At 43.6% G+C, this 19,331-nt stretch overlaps 1 protein-coding gene across 1 annotated transcript; it reads left to right on the top strand.

Annotated features, from left to right (window-relative positions):
- Window positions 1–406: 406 nt before the first annotated feature.
- Window positions 407–18,653, top strand: snx18a (sorting nexin 18a). Its single transcript, XM_035379223.1, has 2 exons — window positions 407–2,254; window positions 17,039–18,653. Exons 1-2 carry the CDS (start codon window positions 754–756, stop codon window positions 17,290–17,292), a joined length of 1,755 nt encoding a protein of 584 aa, XP_035235114.1. The 5' UTR covers window positions 407–753; the 3' UTR covers window positions 17,293–18,653.
- Window positions 18,654–19,331: the final 678 nt, after the last annotated feature.

Below are 19,331 nucleotides of genomic sequence, written 5' to 3'. Positions count from 1 at the left end.
AAGCATTAAGGAAATTAAATACTGGAGTTAATAATTCATAAGAGGGGACTAATGACGATATATTTATCATAGGTTTGATAGGCAGAAACGGAAGCAGTACTGTATTTTGGAGAGTTAAGGCTGTCTGTCACGTCTGCAACCTGCGTGAAGCTGGTCTGCCGTCCCGTTGTTTTAAGTAAGAACTAGAAAATAAAACAAAAAACAGCAACAGAACGTTATGGAACAACGCAAGCAAAGCCATTTGAATATATTGTAATCTAGGCCAACATATTTTGTATTTTAAAATCACAATTTTGAATATTAAATATATAAATATAATAAGGCTAATCGGGAGGTCACTGTGGTCGATTCATATTGTCTGATTGATTGTGCGGCCTTGCTTGGCTCCTCCTTCGATTATCCAGACTGATTACGTGTGGCGCTGTTGCCGTTCAGGAGGAGAGCGAGTATGAAGCTGCGTGACACAGAAGTCCGACTGGAACTTAAACTTTAAACGGTGGAACTACTGGATGCGTATAGAAATAAACTTTTACGGAAGCAAAGGACTTGATGCTTTTGAAAAGCTGTCGTCCTGACAACAGTGGGCAGTCTTGCAGACAGAGAATCACGGATCCGGAGTAAACATCAAAGAGGCGCTTTGCAAAGTCCACCATACAGTTTGCGTGAGTTTGGTTCGCTCTCTGGCTAAACCTGTCTACTGGAGGGAGTTAACTGTTATTCTGCTTGTGCTGCGCGCTCTCGTTGTTCCGAATTATGGCGCTGAGAGCGAAGGCGTTGTATGACTTTAATTCCGAAAATCCTGGGGAGATTTCAGTCAAGGAAAACGAAATCGTGACTTTATATAGCGAACAAGATATAGAGGGCTGGTTGGAGGGCGTGAATAGCAAAGGAGAGAGGGGGCTCTTCCCTGCTTCTTATGTTGAGATTCTCAGGAACGACCCAACCCCTCCGTACAGCAACAGCACATCTGGGGATGGGTACCAAGCACAAGGAACAAGGTATGCCAACATTCCCACTGGTGGCTTCGATGGTTCGTACAAAAGCCAGACTCAGGTCGATAACTTAACTAAAACGCCAGCTTCCAATTTTGCTACGTTTAATGCTCCGGCTCAGCAGCAGCAGAATTATCCAATCAGCCAAGGGAGTGACGACGATTGGGACGACGACTGGGATGACAGTTCAACAGTTGCGGACGAACCGGGGGTTGTTGGGGGAAGTTTACAAGACTATGATGGCAATGGACCATCCACTTACAGGGTTTCAACTTCTTCAATGGCGCGTGGTGGGAACGCGCAACATGCAAAAAGTTCGGCAACTGTCGGCAGAAACCTCAATAGGTTCTCTACTTTTGTGAAGTCTGGCGGGGAAGCGTTTGTTCTTGGGGAAGCGTCGGGCTTTGTGAAGGACGGGGACAAAATTTGCGTCGTAATGGGACTGTATGGGCCAGAGTGGCAGGAGAACCCCTACCCATTTTCGTGCACCATTGACGACCCCACCAAACAAACCAAATTCAAAGGAATGAAAAGTTACATTTCGTACAAGCTCACACCCACCCACACACAGAACCAAGTGAACAGGCGATACAAGCATTTTGACTGGCTATATGCTAGGCTGGTGGAGAAATTTCCCGTTATTTCGGTCCCGCACATCCCAGAGAAGCAGGCCACTGGAAGATTTGAAGAAGATTTCATTTCCAAGAGAAGAAAGGGTTTAATATGGTGGATGAACCATATGACAAGCCACCCGGTCTTGGCCAGGTGCGATGTATTCCAGCACTTCCTCTCGTGCTCGGACGAAAAGGCCTGGAAACAGGGGAAGAGAAAGGCGGAGAAGGACGAGATGGTGGGAGCTAATTTCTTCCTCACCATCAGCACCCCGGCTGCCCCACTTGACTTACAAGAAGTGGAGAGCAAAATCGACGGGTTCAAAGCTTTCACGAAAAAGATGGACGACAGTGTGCTGCATGTCAATGCCACCATCAACGAATTTGCCAGGAAACAGATAACGGGATTTAAGAAAGAGTACCAGAAAGTTGGACAGTCTTTCAAGGCTCTCGGTCAGGCTTTTGAGCTTGACCAGCAGGCATACTCTGTCGGTTTGAACCAGGCGATCGCATACACTGCTGAAGCTTATGATGCCATTGGAGACTATTTTGCAGAACAGCCAAGACAGGACCTGGATCCCGTGATGGATCTGTTAGCGCTTTACCAAGGGCATCTGGCTAACTATCCAGATATAATTCATGTTCAGAAAGGTAATTTCTTGTTCTTGCCCGACGTTGTACATTTAAGTGATTCAATACGTTTTCAACTGCATGTTACTTTTCTGCATATAGGATCTATAATTCATGTTTTTGTTGCAATATTGCCCAGTTTTAAATGTTTGTGTCTTCATTGTTTAGAGAAGTAGCCTAGGCGACACTTTGGCCTCTTTGATGTGCGTGTGGAATCGGGTGCGTGGAAAGGATACACAATTGCCTAAAAACAGTGTATACAACGGGCTATTGGATTTTTATTCAAAAGTTGTTGTTCTATTTACATATTAGGTTCCGTAAACATAATGGAGACTGCTTTATAAGTTACGAATATTAATGTAACCGTTACTTTTATTATCCCAGAATATGGAATTTTGCTACACGATATTTGAAATGGAGCAAGTTATACTGTGTTCCAAAAACGTTTCATAATGAAGTTCGTCTGGTTTTCAAGTAATTGAGCGCAGTAATTCCCATTGAGAGCAGACGTGATTTACAAGGAGTGCATGCAGCGTTATACAAGTGGGTGTAGCCTATTTGGTAGCAGATGTCTTACCACATGTGGCTTAATTGCTATACAGTACTTCGTTTCGATCTGTGCTGCAATGGAACATCTTAAGAAACACTTGTTGCATTGTGTGCTATGGATGAACGTTAAGAAGTTGTCGTAGTTTTTCCCCTTGGAATTTCAATTCGAATCACCCTTTGGTTTGGGGTGGTGTCAGGATGAAACATTACTTTTTAAATTAATTTTTAAATCGAGGTAGGCCTACTATAAAGCATCCATCAACGTTATTATTAATGGCAGAACAGGAATGAAAACATTTTTGTGGCCTTTGGCAGGCCATTATATGAATTGCACAATCTGCCCTTTCTTTTGATTTGATTTCCTGTCAGAACAGTTTTTTTAGTGCATTGTAGTACCTTTTATAAACTTTAAAGTGCATTGAACAAGTAAATGTAAACATGCATGCCAATAGGCTGATTGTATTGCCTTCATCCATTAACAATGTAAGGTTAATACTGTTTCCAAACAAAGGGCAAACTTGTGTTGTGTTGTCCCGTTTACCTTTTTACCGTATTGCGCAAGGCAAAATTGTACATTGCTGCTACAGGTAGGATACGGGTCAAACAGTTCTCATTTGAGGTTGGCATCAGTTACGAGTAAACAAATGATAGCCTAACGTAGCCTATCCTAATTTGGGGACTGTAAATGTAGCCTATGCCTATACTGCAGTTGATTGTTCTTGAGAAAAAGTGCCCAGCAGGAACGGCTAAGACGTATTCTCAGAAATTAAACTGATTAGATTTCCCCCAAGTTCAGTTTGTGTGGCAGTCTTCATTGTGTTTGTATGACCTTTGCCGGTATGAACGCGTCAGCAGTCTCCAGCATTATCGCAGTGAGCTTTTTTGCATGCCAAACCGAAATGTTTGCATTGTAAAGTCGGGACACGGCGAGCTAACGCCACTGTTACAACACGGCCGCTGAGTCACGTGGGCCAAATCCGTTCTGCTGACGCGGTGTGTGTTTTTCCATTGCTGGTGACCCATTGCATTGTCAGGACGGTGGTAACAGAACGGTGTGTGTTTCTGCGGTGTGCACCATTTACCCCCTTCTTTCCAACAAGGAAGTAATTCTTGTGTCTTGTTAAATTAAAACCTTGTGTAGAGATTTGGGAGTTTTCCACTTGTGCAATTAATGTAGAACAGTGAAGTATGTTGCTAAGACAGACATGGGCAGCGTTTCTAGTGGGTGGATCACAGGTGACATTGCTGTCACTGATACATAGCTGACAGCTTTGTTTTGTGGGTATTGTTTTTTTTTTTTTTTTGTCAGAGAGCAGCCTTTTATTAAGGCAATCATTGCTGTGTGTGGATTAGCGTACATGTGCTCGTTGTAAAAGCCTTCATCAAAACGTTCTCCATACAGGACCATCCTGGAATGTCTACTTGAAAGATAAGACTTTCATGGCATCCTGCATTGTTTTAAGACTTTCTTTGGCTGCAAACTTGGTGTATTCATGTTATGTCAGGTGAGCTAATTCCAGTCCGGGGTCAGGCAGTTATTGAAATAAGCCAACAAAAAGACTACATTTTGTTATTTTTCAGATGAGATGTAGGAATTGAGGTATCATGTAGCTTTAAGGGACATATGGAAGTAATGCACTTATAGAAATATTTTTCCATCTGTTTGAATTAAAGTTGCCCCCTCAGCATGTCTCATGTGCAAACGTACACAAAGCTCCCCTCCAGTGATTGACTGTGATTGTGGAATTAAGTTCTATGGCCAACAAAGAACAAAACTCGACATCCTCTGTCTCTATGTTTTAGGAGGGCTTTGCTGATGTATCATTGCCTTTTTTTGTTGACGATCAAGCATTGCGCACTGTCTGTAGTTCAGTATGACGAGACAAACATCCTTCAGCGCTTGTTTGTGGGAAGGCTGAATGAAACCAGTCATTGCGAAACAACTCTCTTCAAAAATGTGTTTGTCTCCAGCAGTCTGCATGTGCTTGCAATGCTTTGTAGTGATTGCGTTGCTGATGCTGATCATGCCGCAACGGCCTGGAGCCGCACCTCTTGCTAAATCTCACAGGATGCAGAAGCGTCCGCTAAGCCGTCCAGATCATAACGCGGCAAGATCCACGCGTTCCTCCAGCAGGGCGTCAGAAAAACTGCGAGGTTGTAATGATGAACTTATTTTATGTGCTGCAGTTTCACATATTTTAATCTGAGGCTGCACTACAGCAGGTACATGGGCCTTGACTTTTTATTGAGTCATTACCCAATTGCATTATCATTTAAAATACAGAATTATCAACTGAAGATGGGGTTTTGGCACCAAGTTTCCCTGGTACAAGGGAAAATAATGAAGTTTAACTGTATGAATCTGAGAAACAAGTTCTGCATTTAAGAAGACATATACCACAGTTAATCTCCCGGATCAGGATGGTTACAGAACAAAGTGGATCTGGTCTTTTTTTAACCATTGTTATATTTTGAGAAAGACAAACCTTGTGCATCTGTATTATTTCTGGCTTGCGTCTTGACAGAGTTTATTAGAAAACCACGGTATATGGGACTCATTAAGTTGCTTTTAATGATTAAAAATTCCTGGAATTCGGACATGTGCTGAGTCCAATTTGCCTGTATGATTCAGCTGTGCCACAGACCAGGGTAATCACAAAGACCCCAAATCAAGCGGATGTTTCAAAGCAAGCGTTTACTTCTGCCTCTGCCATAAAGGAACCAAGTGACTGGCAGTAAAGCAATTAATGAAGGTCTTGTTAATTGAATTTGTCAGCACACAATTTGAGCTGTTGTGTCAGTTACAGCTCAAAGGCCAGCGCCTCCCAGTGCCATTTTGAGTTCCCGTTTAACCCTTTTTTCCAAAGGGTGATTTTTAAAGAAAACACAAGCTTCTTCATAAGATATTTTTTCGCCAATGCTATGAATGTATAAGGAAATACTGCTGCTTTTCAGGACCTTAGAAAACAGCCAATGAGTGGCCATTCACAGGCGTTTGCAGTAAAAACACAAAATGCTCGCTGTTGGTGGAACACACGTGCAGTCCCCGCAGCAAAATAATTAATAATGTGTGCTCTCAGCAGACTGTCAAGTAACGCAAACAGAGTTTCTATTTATCCCTTTGAAAAGAGAGCTTATTCATCGTGTGTCCAGCCAATTGCGCGCTACCAAGACAATTTGCAACGATATCGTCTTGATAATTACGATTAGGAACACCACACTTAAATGCCGATCAGTGTATATAACTGCCCATGAATGAATGACATTGATATTTATATAGTGCTAAAAACACAAAACGCAAAGCTACCCCCCCACCCCCACCCTGCCCGGTTTGCTGGGAAAGTGCCAACACAGCAACTGTAACTTGCCCTGTGTGGGAAAGAACCCTGTGCCATATCGCCCCTTTAAAACGTACAGGTTTAGCTTACATTTTTGCAGAATAGCCAAGTGTTTACATTCAGCTTGTTTTTACAATTACAGTCAGGTTGTGTTACAGTAACACAGTAAAATACTAAAGTCACTTTCTCTCTCTCTCACCTCTGCCTTTACACAGTAGATGTTTTAGCCCAGCTGTGTTGATGCTGGTCCTAAATTCGCCCTGTAAGCACCTACCAGTTTCATCAGTAAAGAATGTCCATTTGCTCCATTTTTGTCCATTGTTCCAGGTATTCTCATCTTTGACAAAACGGTGTTCTCCAAGGAATGAGATTTCTTGTCACCTGGCATTAAGCCCAACTGGTGTAATCCATGACCTCACCAATGTGGGCGGGCCTACATCATGCAGCCTAGAGACGGGAGAGCTTTGGCTCCATTTTCATGAGGCGGGGGTTGCCTTCGCTGGGCAAGATGTGAGAGGGTTTGGCTCACATGTAAGGTCATAAAATTGGGCTGCCGAGGAGAGATGACTGTACGGTTATTGTGTGAAGACAAAGATATGCTCTTGTGAACTGAAATGCTCGTGCTGAGCTTGCAAAGAGCTGACCGGAGAACAACGATCCCACGCCAAACTTAGTGTGCCAGACCCTCGGTTTTCTCTCTTCTTGCTGTTTCCTCACCCAAAACTGCATGCCATCTCAAACTATCTTCCTGTTTAAACAAGTAAATAAAGTATTTACTTTGCTTGGCAAACGCTGGTATCCTGGACAAGTTGCGTAACTCTTTAGACATTGTTCCTGGATATTTGGATAGTATTTAAGACCCTATCTCAAGGCAATTCCCAGATACAGGATTTGAACCTGTAACCTTTTCACCACATCTTAAGCCACTGGCCTTAAGCCAATATCCTGCTTAAGTTTGCCTGTCTGCTGTTTTCAGTCATATGTAGTAGACTGGTTGGATGTGTTTTGGTAATGTCAGCAGTCTTAGTTCCTGTAATTTATCAGTAATTCAATATTTGCCTTTGTTCCACTGCCCAATTTAGCCCGGAATTTATTTGTCACAAGCACTTTCTGTTTGAGTCATGGAAGCAAATAGTTCCGACTGGATTTGGCTGTCTGTGCTGATGAGCAGTGAAGTGTAAAGCCTGTTTTTCTTTAGCCATAGCATGTTGGTGCTTACTCCAAGACAGTTGTGGCCAGGGATTGGTCGAGAGGCTAAATTCTTTCACCCCTCGTCTTGTGATGTCACTGCTTCAGTGGAATGTGGCACCGCAGTGCTACTGCGCCAGATTCCAACCTTGTTCCTGGAATACCGCCCTCCTGGACCGAGTGAGACATTTTTTACATTACATTACATTACAGGCATTTAGCAGACGCTCTTATCCAGAGCGACTTACACAACTTTTTACATAGCATTTTACATTGTATCCATTTATACAGCTGGATATATATACTGAAGCAATGCAGGTTAAGTACCTTGCTCAAGGGTACAACGGCAGTGTCCCTACCCGGGAATCGAACCGGCAACCTTTCGGTTACAAGCCCAGTTCCTTACCCACTGTGCCACACTCCGTCCCTTTAAGAACATTTTCCTTGCAAATGAAGCCTGGAAATTGGCATATTTAACTAATGACATATTTTAGGGCCAGTATTACAAAAATAAGTACTAGTACCTCAAGTCTGTTATATGATTCCACACAAAATCATTCAATTATGGCTTTTAGATTGATTAAGATTTTACTCTTTTCTCCAGTAGTTATAAACAGGATTTAAAATGGCTGAATGTTTTGCTTCTAAATCCACATTAAAACAAGTAGTCATATTTCATATATGGTAGGCTATGTCATATGCTCCATAGCCTGATATTAGCTCATATGCATGCTTATGTAATTCAGCAGTCATGCATACCTCCATTTTGAACTTTTATACTTGTAAAGGTGTGAGAAGTTGCACACACATACCGGTCAGGGTAATGAGGCAAACGCATTCACACGGCTGACTCCAGCTCGGCCATGTTGTCATGACAGCAACCTATATGGACTCTTCTCCTTTTAACTGGAGATTTTTTTTTCCACAGCTCTGGAAGAATGCAGAGTCTTTCTCTCTGTTTGCCCAAATTCCTGGGTGTTTTTCCAGGTTCATTGTTGCTAATACAGGAACATTGGGTTAAAATGTAGAGGCTGGAATCTTGGCTACGACTCATGCAGTATCTTTACTGCCAGTGTCACTCTCCCTCATGTCTTCTGCTCTTGGTTGGATAAGGCTGTGTTTTTCCATACTCTATCTCTCAGAAATTGGACGTATCCTTAAACTAGCACCCCGTTTCAGATTACTTAATGTTTGAGTGAAATTAGATATGGTGTTACAGTGTGTTGGCCCTTACAGAATATTGCTTGGAACGGAGTGTGTTTTTGGTGCGATGCAAGATAAACTTTTACTTTTGGCACCATGTGAACCCCACAACGGCATAATTTAGGGCTCTGTGAATATATTTTTGACGAGAGCTTTAATCTGTAATCCGAATCAGTGTTTCCCACAGGTCTGAAATTTATTTGTGGCGGTAGTCTGTGGGGAGGGGCGGAGGGGTTTTAGAATTGGTAACCTTACCGGTGTGCTGCATTACTTCCAACACTGCACAGTTACAGATTTAATTAATAGAATTCCAAAGTCCAAAGAGAATAATTACACAATAAGCAGAAAAGGAGAACTGTTTACCCTGCTCGTTCTTGTAGAACAGTTGAGTTTTGCAATTGCAGACCGGCGAGGGGGTGATGGGTGGGGTCTCCAAGTGTATTTGGGTGACCTTCTCAAGTAAAACTGATGTGTGGGAAACACTGAGATTCCGCATAGCAAGCAATTACAGTTGACACACAAACCGTATTAGCTCATTTTTGGTAGCATTATATTGAATCAACTATTTAAGGTTAACCAGTAGCAATGTTTAGTATATTTTAGCATGGGGAAATATATTTTAGCATTCTGTAGCTAGGCCATGGGAAACACTTTAACTCTTGAAACTAATGGTACTTGGTAAATCACAAATCTCCATGCCAAAACCTAACCAGCTAGGATTCACCTTGTTAAAAAAAACCTACTCTTCAAAGAGTTAAGGAAGCCATGGAGAAGCTTTTGAAACTGTAGTGCTCTTGTGGCCCCCTTGTATGTTACCGCTCATGCATTCCTCTCACTCACAGTGTTGTGTTAAATTTCTCATTACACTGAAACTTTTTAACTTCTCATTATCGTCTACGTGAAGTCTTTACAACACAATGGGGAAAATGCAAATGAGAAAATGCAAATGAGGCATGACTGTACCGTGTATTCTGTTGTGCTACTGGTGTCATTGTGTGCCTCAATCAAACGGTGTTATTTTCATACCTCCTCTGCTGTTTTCCTGTTCCTGTTGCTCCTGTGGTGTCTGTGACAGACAGCCCAACGGCACGAGGAAGGGGATTATTCCCACCGAAATCCGCGGGATGGCGGAAGGCCTGTCAGCTCTAAACGAGGCCACCGCTTCAAAGCGGCGTGGGACTAGCGCTAGCTGCGGTACCGTCAGGCTGTGGCACTGCGACATTCTGAGGAAGTAAAAGTCTCATTGGCCTGGAGAACGGAAAGATATCGAAGATGTACTCAGTCACTTTGATCCTGTGATGGACAGTGATCCTGAGTTAGCATATTATGGGTCTGTTTTATGTTAGCAGAAATATCTTTCATAATTTGGTATCACTTGTAATTGTGTATTATTTTGTATCAATTGATATTCTGGTTTAAAGTACAGCAAAGAACAGTGTAATGTAAGTCTAAAACAAGAGTAGCGATTGCTAGCCCCACAGAGAGGATCAGTGTAATACAAGACACCTCTTAAGAGGCTGATCTCAACAAAGTACTTTCACCTTTGTGTGTTTCCAGACTGCAGGGATAGGATTTCCGTGGGTTATGAGCAAGGGGCTGTAGGTATGCGGAGGCTGTAAGGGACCACGTTTTTGTTCACAGATGTTGATGTAGCGGGGCTTTTTACGTCAATGTCTGGAAAAAAAAAAAGAGAGAGAGAACACCAGTGTCTGGGTCTTCTTTGAAATGATGTAGGTCGTGGTTTCTTTGGTGGAGAGCTGAGAGCAACCTCCCCTGAATATTAGCCGCCCAGCTAGCATAAACTAAATCACTTTGCCTGACTTCTGTTGGATATAGGCTATAGTCTGCTAGTAAGGTATGGTAGCCTCCATGTTAGCTCAAGCTACTGTATGTAGGCTTATGATATGAGAACAACAAGAAAAAAGGTAGTTGTATGTTGCTCACATTTATTTTATTGTTGAACCTGCTAACAACTGCCAACATTCCATGCACCAGGAGTAGCCTAGCCTAAGTCTTACTCTTAAGTCTGTTGCAAGAAAGCTGATGGGAATTCCTGAATTGTGATCCATATTGGCAGCTGAACAACTTAAAAATGAGCCTTACTTCCAGATCACTTGACTACACCAGCCAATCATAATATATATGTTTGCTTTTTTTTTCTTTTTTTGTGGCCACAAAAGTCCATTTTATTCACAAAATGCTGGTCAAGTATTGCGTTTTGTGCCACAAAATGCAAAGTGATACCTACATGAAATGCAAAGCACATTTTACTTTTTGTGCATGAAATGCAGTAAGTTGTTTTTTTCCATTTTGTGGTACAAAAGACTTTTAGTAGCACAGAAATTTAACGTTACATTTGGCGCCTCACTGTGCGAGAGAGACTGAAGCTGTCCTTGAGACGTAGGTGGAAAATTGCGTGACTCATAAACCGTCTTCACCACACAAAAAGATGTTTTTATCAATGTTAACCAGCGACTGTGGGGGGCAAGTCTTCGAGCCTTTCCAACGCGAGGCGACCGCGCGTTGGAAAGGAGCCTAGTTTCTACCCCGGCTCGTGGTCGCCCGCGTGGTCGCTGTGCTTAGTTGGGGGCTCTGAGCTGTACATCCCCGAATGACAGGGCGTGGTGGATTAGCAGCCAGGGGTGCAAAATTGAAAAGAATTTGTTTCCTTTAGTTCCTTCTTCCGGATCACATTATACATGTTCATGCATCAGACAGAGGCTCATTTTATAACCTCCCGGTTACGGCACAAGAAATTTGAGCCTCGTGTCTCACAGTCACAGATTTAAAAAAAACTCCCTAATCGATCACGATCGCTGAGCCTTTTGGGTTTTAGCAGAAGGCTAGGGGCCTCCTGAATGGGTCAGGCTGTTGATGCACTTAGAGCAGTAGTCATGCCCTTAATTTCCTGGATCAGTCATGGGCTATGTCAGGGGTTACTGAGTGAGGCGTCCTGCGCACTGCAGCATGATTGGCGGCTGCGTTCATTTCGCACCAGCTGTGCTACTTGTTCAGTCTTCCGTCGTGGTAACCTCAGCAACCCGGCTTGCGGGTTTCTCCATGAAAGGAAGTGGTGTCGCTGACTGCTCAAAATGGAGTGGACAATGAGCGCTGATTACAGTGACCTATACTGCAACTGATTTGACCTACAAGCTTTCATTTTCAGTCTGGGCTGTGTTTCTTTAGTTCAAGTTTATTCTTTGTGTGTGTATTAATGCTGGTTGGTGTATTAATGCTAGACATGTAGGACTGGTACTGAAAAGGGATTCAATGGTTGATGTGCAGGAAAAAAAGTGGTTATTTTCAGCGTGGCTGACTCAATATCCAGAGGATGTGTAAATTGCTTACGTTCTGTCCACCGAAGTACATCTGCTTTTGAGGCATACTTTAAAAATAAAACTGTCCTGAGAGTATTATCTTTAGCATCACAATACCTGACCAGTTCCTATTGGTGGCATATTTGAGGGCCGGTATGTTGTATCAAAGCAGAACTGGTGAGTTTTCTGCAGGGAAAAACCAGGGAAAGTTTGAACTTGTTGAATATTTTCAGAGAAGCTTGGAATTTAATTTGTGCTTGCTTTTTCACTTCCATCATCAGTTGATGTGCAGGAAAAAAAGTGGTTATTTTCAGCGTGGCTGACTCAATATCCAGAGGATGTGTAAATTGCTTATGTTCTGTCCACCGAAGTACATGTGCTTTTGAGGCATACTTTAAAAATATGTTGTATCAAAGCAGAACTGGTGAGTTTTCTGCAGGGAAAAACCAGGGAAAGTTTGAACTTGTTGAATATTTTCAGAGAAGCTTGGAAATTAATTTGTGCTTGCTTTTTCACTTCCATCATCAGTTTTTTTTTCTGGAATTTCCAGCACACGCTCGACAGTTGAGATGAGATGATGTATGAAGATGTTATGGAATTCATTAGAATGATTGAATGCTTTATCACTTGCAAATGCTCCACTCTGTTGGTTATACAGTAGGTTCGCTGCATCTCCTGCCGATACTGGCTTTGAAACACAATTACGTGGCATTACCAGATCAGCACTTTCTGACTGTAGGCTTTACTTGCCTTGAACGGAATGTTTGCAACTGGCTGGAAAATCTGTCCAGCTGTAGGTTATCTGAGAGTTCCCTCTTCACCTGTTGAACTGAGAATGGGTTCTGTCAGCCATCTTGAAATTGGCCCACTTCAACAGCAAAACCAGGGTGGGCTTCATGTATCTATGCTGGCGCAGTAGAATTTGGCTATGCCACTGGCCTGCTGGCTAGTTGTATACTGTTTAAAGAAGACCCTGTACAACAAGCGTGAGATTCATCAGGCTAATTGTCTCATTTTAAAGCGCACTATGGTTCTTACGCTCCAGGTTTGGTTAGCCTAATTATCGCGGTATTACGTGTCACCGAGTTAATTGGTTGAACGCGTCTAAACTATTAGGCTGTTCCTTAATCTGACAGTGTGTCACAAAGAGCTTGGCGAGACAGCAAGCGACGAGTCACATGGCAGCTGGGGAGCAGCGTTGCGCAATCCGAATTACGAAACCGATAAGGCAGCTATGAGGTCGCCGTTTCTCAGGCGCAAGTCTCTGTGACTGAACAAGGCAACTTTTCCTCCGTCGTTGCCTGCGGAACCTCTTCAGTACTCCTGCTCTGGCTCTGCCAGCTTTGTACGGCACCTCAGGCAAATGCTGCTGGAGCTCTGACTGAATTAAAAACACGCTAACTATAAATTTGCATATTCTGCGAGTGCCTTGTATTTTATTTCCCCTTTACCTATATTACTGCCTTAGGCTGGTTCTTTTCTTTGCTGGGACTTGTTTTGACCATTTTGGATGGGACAGAATAGGGGCGCTGCTGATTCTGAAATCTTTCTGATATCACACTTTGTTCTTTGCATCACAGCGCAGCTTGTGAAATCATTTTGTGGGGTCCTGTCCTGTCCCATTCAAAAAGGATGTGAGACCGTTTAGCCTAGCTTTGACGCAAGCCAGCCTTTAAGGTGTGAGATCACATATGTGATTAGAGTGTTCTTGACTGAACATTCTAATGCTGATGTAACAATCACTACTGGTAACTGAAAGCAGTGGAGTTCTAGAATACTAACAGAATAAAAAAACATTCCAAAGGAACTACTCTTCAAATGGTTCAAGGTGGGGGGGGGGGGGGCATATGACCAAACTTTCGCTGTTTAGACACATCAGAGCTTCTGCATTATTAACAGCATCCCGAATGCACCTCGTTTATGTTTCTATGGGAACAGCATGTTCCTCCCTGTCTGTCAGGCCGTGACAGGGCTGCCAGCTGAGCATTCTGGGACGCGGATGGCTGCAGAGCAAGGTTACGGGTTGTTGGAGCCGATGTAGTGACTTCTCTTTTTCCATCTGTGAAGCAGGGCTTGGGCATATGCAGCTATACTAATGCATTCATTTAGTGTTACATACTGGCTTTAAAGACGTCAGAGAAATATTAGGGTACCAGGTACAGCCTGCCAATCAGTTCACACTAGTGGCTACACCTTATCAGTGGGAGGTGCTCAATGAGATGAGATCTGTTTTAATTCCCATGGGGAAATTAGTTTACATACAACTGTTAACGCAACCAAAAATCTCAAACAAACAAGCAGTATAATAGTATGATAGCAATAAGATATATCAGCCATAAACAGACTTTTCCATTTATTCTTCTTGTTTATGATGCCGTCGACCTTTAAGACAGTCCAGGCGTGTGTACTGCGATATTTAATTTTCCATTTTCATTGTACAAATTTCCTTTGATGTCCTGAACTGAACTGCAAATGTGAGAAATTAATTGCAGCCAGATGAGAGTGCTTGGGTCCCAGGGTGCGATGTAATCGGTTCATCTCTTATCAGCAGAAACTAAGCGTGAATGCAGTTTAAATGATGGCAGAACTGGCAGAGATTGGGTGAGCCAATAAAAGTGCTTTCCTGAGCCGCGTCTGTGCGTGTACCAGCCTGAGCTCCGTCTTTGGCGGACTGTGACTGGCGGTCTGCGGCGTAGGGCGGGCGCCTTTTATCCCGCCTAGGTAAGGTGTGGTTCTGACAGCCTGCGGGTCCACAGGTTACCACGGCAACAGCTTCCCCAGGTGTTTACAGGTTAGCAGCTGCCGCCACTGAAAGCAGCACTTTTCCAATCAGCGCTACACCCAAGACATGCAGTGTTAAATAAACTTTTACTGAGTGCATGTGATCCCCTATTGGACTCCTGTGTACTCTGTTAGAGTTGAATTAACACTGGACATTTTACTGTGTAGCTCTGTCTTCCTACGGGTTGCAAATTACAATATATGGGAAAACTGACCCAGAGTTATATGTTGAAATATGAAAAGCATAATTAGAAAGGCTCATGAAATTTGAAAATGACAACTGTTCAGAACTAAGTTGAAGTCTCCAATTGTGTTTACTCTCATGATGAGGATCAATATCAGAGTAAACCTGGGCACTGTGTAAAAAAGTAGGCCTGTGTCATTCTCGATAGAGAATGTATGTAGTGCTGTATATCCTCCTCGTTTCCTGTCTGAGCTCCACGGTGCTCTTCCTGTCAGGAACTGTGTAAGGGGGCTCGGCTGAGTGTTTTTCACGGTGACTGCTGAAGCACTTGAAGAATTCCAGACCGTAGCGATTCAGGAAGCTGGGCTTAGAGCCCGAAGGGCGTGCGGGCGGGCACCGCCTTTAAAAGCAAACATGCCTGAGCTCATTAGGCCTCAGTGAAAATGCATACCTTAGAGCCTCTCACCGTCTGAAAAGGACTCTCCCCGTGAGGGAGTCCCACCGGTGCAAGAGGATCCGATGGGCTCAATTCATTATTACGGGAGGGGAATGTGACAGCGTCTGTCCAGGGGTTTGCTTCACAAACGCTTTGCTTTGCACTGTCACATCTAATCAGGACCGAAACTATATCATAGCTTTGATGTTCTCCTTCATCTTTTTTATTATTGTGAATATTGTTGCTATATTAGATACATTTTTTGCAATACAATCTTAGTGCTTGCATATGCATGCACTAAGTTCTCACACATTATAAAGGAACTGGCATAGAGGGAGAAGTTCTTTGCCTTGTGAAACCTAGGATGGTTAAAAAAGACTGTAGAGTTGAGCATTACTACAAAAGGTGGGGAATTTGGTCATTGTGTGGATGTCAGGGAAGCTGAAATTAAATAGCAAAGAGAACAATGTTTTAATAGGATGACACTTACCGAACTGTATTCCTGTACAATGTAGCTAATTAAAGCTTGCAGTGTATTTCCTCTTTAACGGTCATTGTGTTCTTGTTCCTCATTCTTAAGAATGTATATTAGTGCAGCCAATAATTCCTAGGAAGGAAATTACGGGCAGCAGTTAAAAAAGATGAGTGCAAATTGTTCTAATTTGATTGGGTATTGATGGCAATGATGTGACTTGGTTCAGTGCTATAATGTCATCCTGGAAACATCCCTCCCCCCCAAACACGCACACACACACTCATGGCCTCCTGCTAACAAGCACCAAGCACATGATGTCTATACCGGCAAAGAAGCCCCGCCCTTTGCTTCTGAACTCAGTCGACCTGTAACTCATCATACGACGAGACATTGCCGGAGTGAGCTGGGATCAGTCCAACTGGCTTTGTTTGATGCAATGAGAATAGCTGGCACAATCAGAGTTCCTGTTTGGCCGTCGCAGGCTGTGTTTTATTGTTCTGCCGTACAGATGAAAGGCCTCAGCCGAGATTCGAGACATAACAATAAAGACTCTCTGTGCACAAGGCGGCGTCCAGGCCTGCTTGGGCCTCTTTGATAAGGGTCACTCTGAAGTGGACGTGACGGACGACCTTTGAAATTGCATCCGTTACCGTTTAGTATCCCGGTCTTGATCTCTCTTTAAAGCTGTGGGCATTGTATCTGCTGAAACTGGAGCTTCTCACTGTAACTGCACAAAACGATTCGCCGCGCTTAATTAACGCGGCGGCCAAGTTTGATCCAGCTGTTACAATTGGTCACACATTTTGTTTATTTACACAGCATGCCCGGTTAAGCGAAGAAGAGGCTGAAAATAGTGCTTCTTCGGAAACATGGATTATTTTAAATCTTTTATTTTCTTCTCCTATATAGATAGATAGCTATTTATAACACTTAGTCATCCAGTAATTTCTAGTGAGCAGTAGGGCATCCAAAAAGAGAACCTGGGCTAAATCATTTTTAAACTTTGTTTGCTGTTTTAGTGCTGTTGTACAAGTTCACAGTAGTTCTAGTGTCATTAGAACGCTTTGTCTCCAGAGTTCCTAAAAATTACCTTTAAAGCCAAGTGCATTGTGATTTTGAAACTGTTTGAATAATTTCAAAATTTGTTCTTCTGTTGACTGTGATTGTTAGATGTTTTTTTTGTTATGCTGTGTTGTACAGTAATTTGGGGTTGGAGGAGAGCACCCCTTAGCCAGTTGAAGTGAGATGCATCTGTGAATCCACCAGCAATGTTTCCTCTGGTTTTTCAAAAGTTGACATTCTTCACTAACCTACCATCCCTCTTGGCCCCACAGGAGCTCTGACGAAGGTCAAGGAAAGCCAGAAGCACGTGGAAGAGGGCAAGATGGAGGGGCCCCAGGCGGATGGTGTCCACGAGCGCTGCAACATCATCTCCTTCGCCACGCTGGCCGAGATCCAGCACTTCCACCAGACCCGGGTGCGCGACTTCAAGGCCCAGATGCAGCACTACCTGCAGCAGCAGATCGGATTCTTCCAGAAGATCACCGGCAAGCTGGAGGAAGCCCTGCACAAGTACGACAACGCTTAGGCCCCGCCCACCTCCCGGATCCCACAGGCGGATTTAGCGAGCACAGCTTCAGCGATGTAATCCAGAGGGAAGGGGAGGAAGTGCTTCCCTTACCCACCACGTTCATGGGAGCTCTCCTCCGGGAAACTTCAACTCCAGTTTTTTTTTTTCAGCCTCATTTTTAACCACTGATGTTCCGAAAGGCCAGCGAGTTCTTAAGACACACAATAAAACGGTGCCACATGAACCCTTTCCAAAAATGGGACAGAATACTTCTCTAGGGCAGGAGGGGGTCTTGGCCTTGCTGGGGATTAACTTTCAGCTGCAAAATATTCATTTTAAAGGGTGGGGTTAAAAAAAAAAAAAACACCACCATATTTGGTAGGTGTAGACGAGGCAAGAGGGTGGGTATTAGGTTTTTTTTTATACAAAATCCTCTTAGAAAAAAATTATATTGTGCAAGCAAATCATACCATTGCTTAGACTACCAATGTAATTAAGGACTGTATGTTTTAATCCTTTTGTGAAAAATGTTTTTAATATTGAGTACTACTCCAGCCTCCAGCGGGGTGCTGTTCTTTTCATTGCCTTTAACCTGAGTACAACCTGAGCCCTCAACGGCTGTACAAATCTAAGGCAGTATGTTTACAGTTTCCTAGCCCAGCAGCTATAGCCACTTCCTTGTGCCTTTACACCCTGTATGTATGGTATATTCTCCAACTAAAAAAAGGTCAGTGATAGTTGATCCGTTTTCCAAACTGAGGAATTCACTCCACTAATATCGCAGGAGAGTGACTTGACCGTGCGAGTTGTGCCGGTTTGGAATGGCGCTTGGCGGTCGGCGCTTGGCGGCCCGTGCTGTTCTTTGTGCTTGTCCGGTTACATTTCTTTCAGCCCTCTCGTCCCCGTGGAGACGAAGATAGAAGGTGTTCCCCGAAGGATCGCGAGTTCATTCCTCGGAATTCTGGAAAACTTGGACCGGAGCGAGTGTGAGACACGGACAAAAAAAAAAGAAAGAAATACGGGAGGAGGACAGGAAATCATCAGTGACATCAGTGGGGGAAGTGTCAACACTACGGCGTGCATTTCGTTCCCCACGGTGAACCTGCGATCACACTGGCCGTTGGATGCACGCGATACTGAATTTGCGCAAAGACGTCGATCGGGATTTTTTTACGCAACGTAACGCCGAGGAACGGTACGGGCAGGGATCCGCGCTCGGGATCCAGGACAGGATCCGGTTCCCTTTGAGTGGTTCGTTCACATTTGGACATTGCAGCTCCTTGCTCAAGTGTTACCTTAGCCTGTTGTGCAGGGGACTTCAAGCCTGATCTAGTGTAGAGATGGGTAATTGATGGCGAAATAAACTCCTCCTTCACAAACTGGTTTTCCGATGTTTCTTCCGCAGCACTGCTGGTCTTTTTATCTGATGTCTGGTCTTCATAATTTCTTATTCATTATGCTGTGGCATTCCTGTGGTGATGGTTTTCTTCTTCAGACCTGGAGCCTGGAGCATATCCTAGATCCCGTAGATGGTGGATACTCAGTGGTTTACAGCTGTGACTCCTTCCAGTTTTTGACTCCATCCAACACTGCCTATTCATAAACCTCTGGCAGATTCATATATATATATTTTGTGTTCTTCGTAATCGGTAATTACAATGAAAAGGTATTTTGCATGATTTCTGTAGCTTTGCGAAAACCATTGACTGGCTTTTTTTTTTTTCTTTTCTTACAGCCGATCATGTAGTTCCTCAATTGGCGAGCCAATTTAAGAATGTCTGAGAACCAGTGTGCATATACGTCTGTGTGCATCAGAAACTGCTGATTTCACAGTCCGTTTACACAACTCACAAAGGGGAGGGCCGGCATGGGGAAATGCCAAGTCTCTGACTGTGAGACTTGACGTTGCTTTTAGGAAATTGAGTCACATTCACTAGCTGTGGAGAGGCAGGAGGAGGAAGTGTCTTCATTGCAGCGCAAGGCAATTGGTGCATGACGAATGTGTGGGGTGAAGGGGTGGGGGCACGCTTGGCACTGGATCGCACAGTGGGGGGGTG

Source organism: Anguilla anguilla, chromosome 10 (assembly GCF_013347855.1).
Source record: "Anguilla anguilla isolate fAngAng1 chromosome 10, fAngAng1.pri, whole genome shotgun sequence".
Classification (NCBI taxonomy): Eukaryota; Metazoa; Chordata; class Actinopteri; order Anguilliformes; family Anguillidae; genus Anguilla; species Anguilla anguilla.
This window is presented reverse-complemented; position numbering and strand designations above follow the sequence as displayed.

What these genes read in the sequence shown, in the direction of transcription:
- snx18a (XM_035379223.1), top strand. Translation starts at nt 754, where the DNA reads ATGGCGCTGAGAGCGAAGGCGTTGTATGACTTTAATTCCGAAAATCCT. An exon ending in TATAATTCATGTTCAGAAAG is followed by an intron (nt 2,255 to 17,038) that starts GTAATTTCTTGT and finishes TTGGCCCCACAG; the next exon opens with GAGCTCTGACGAAGGTCAAG.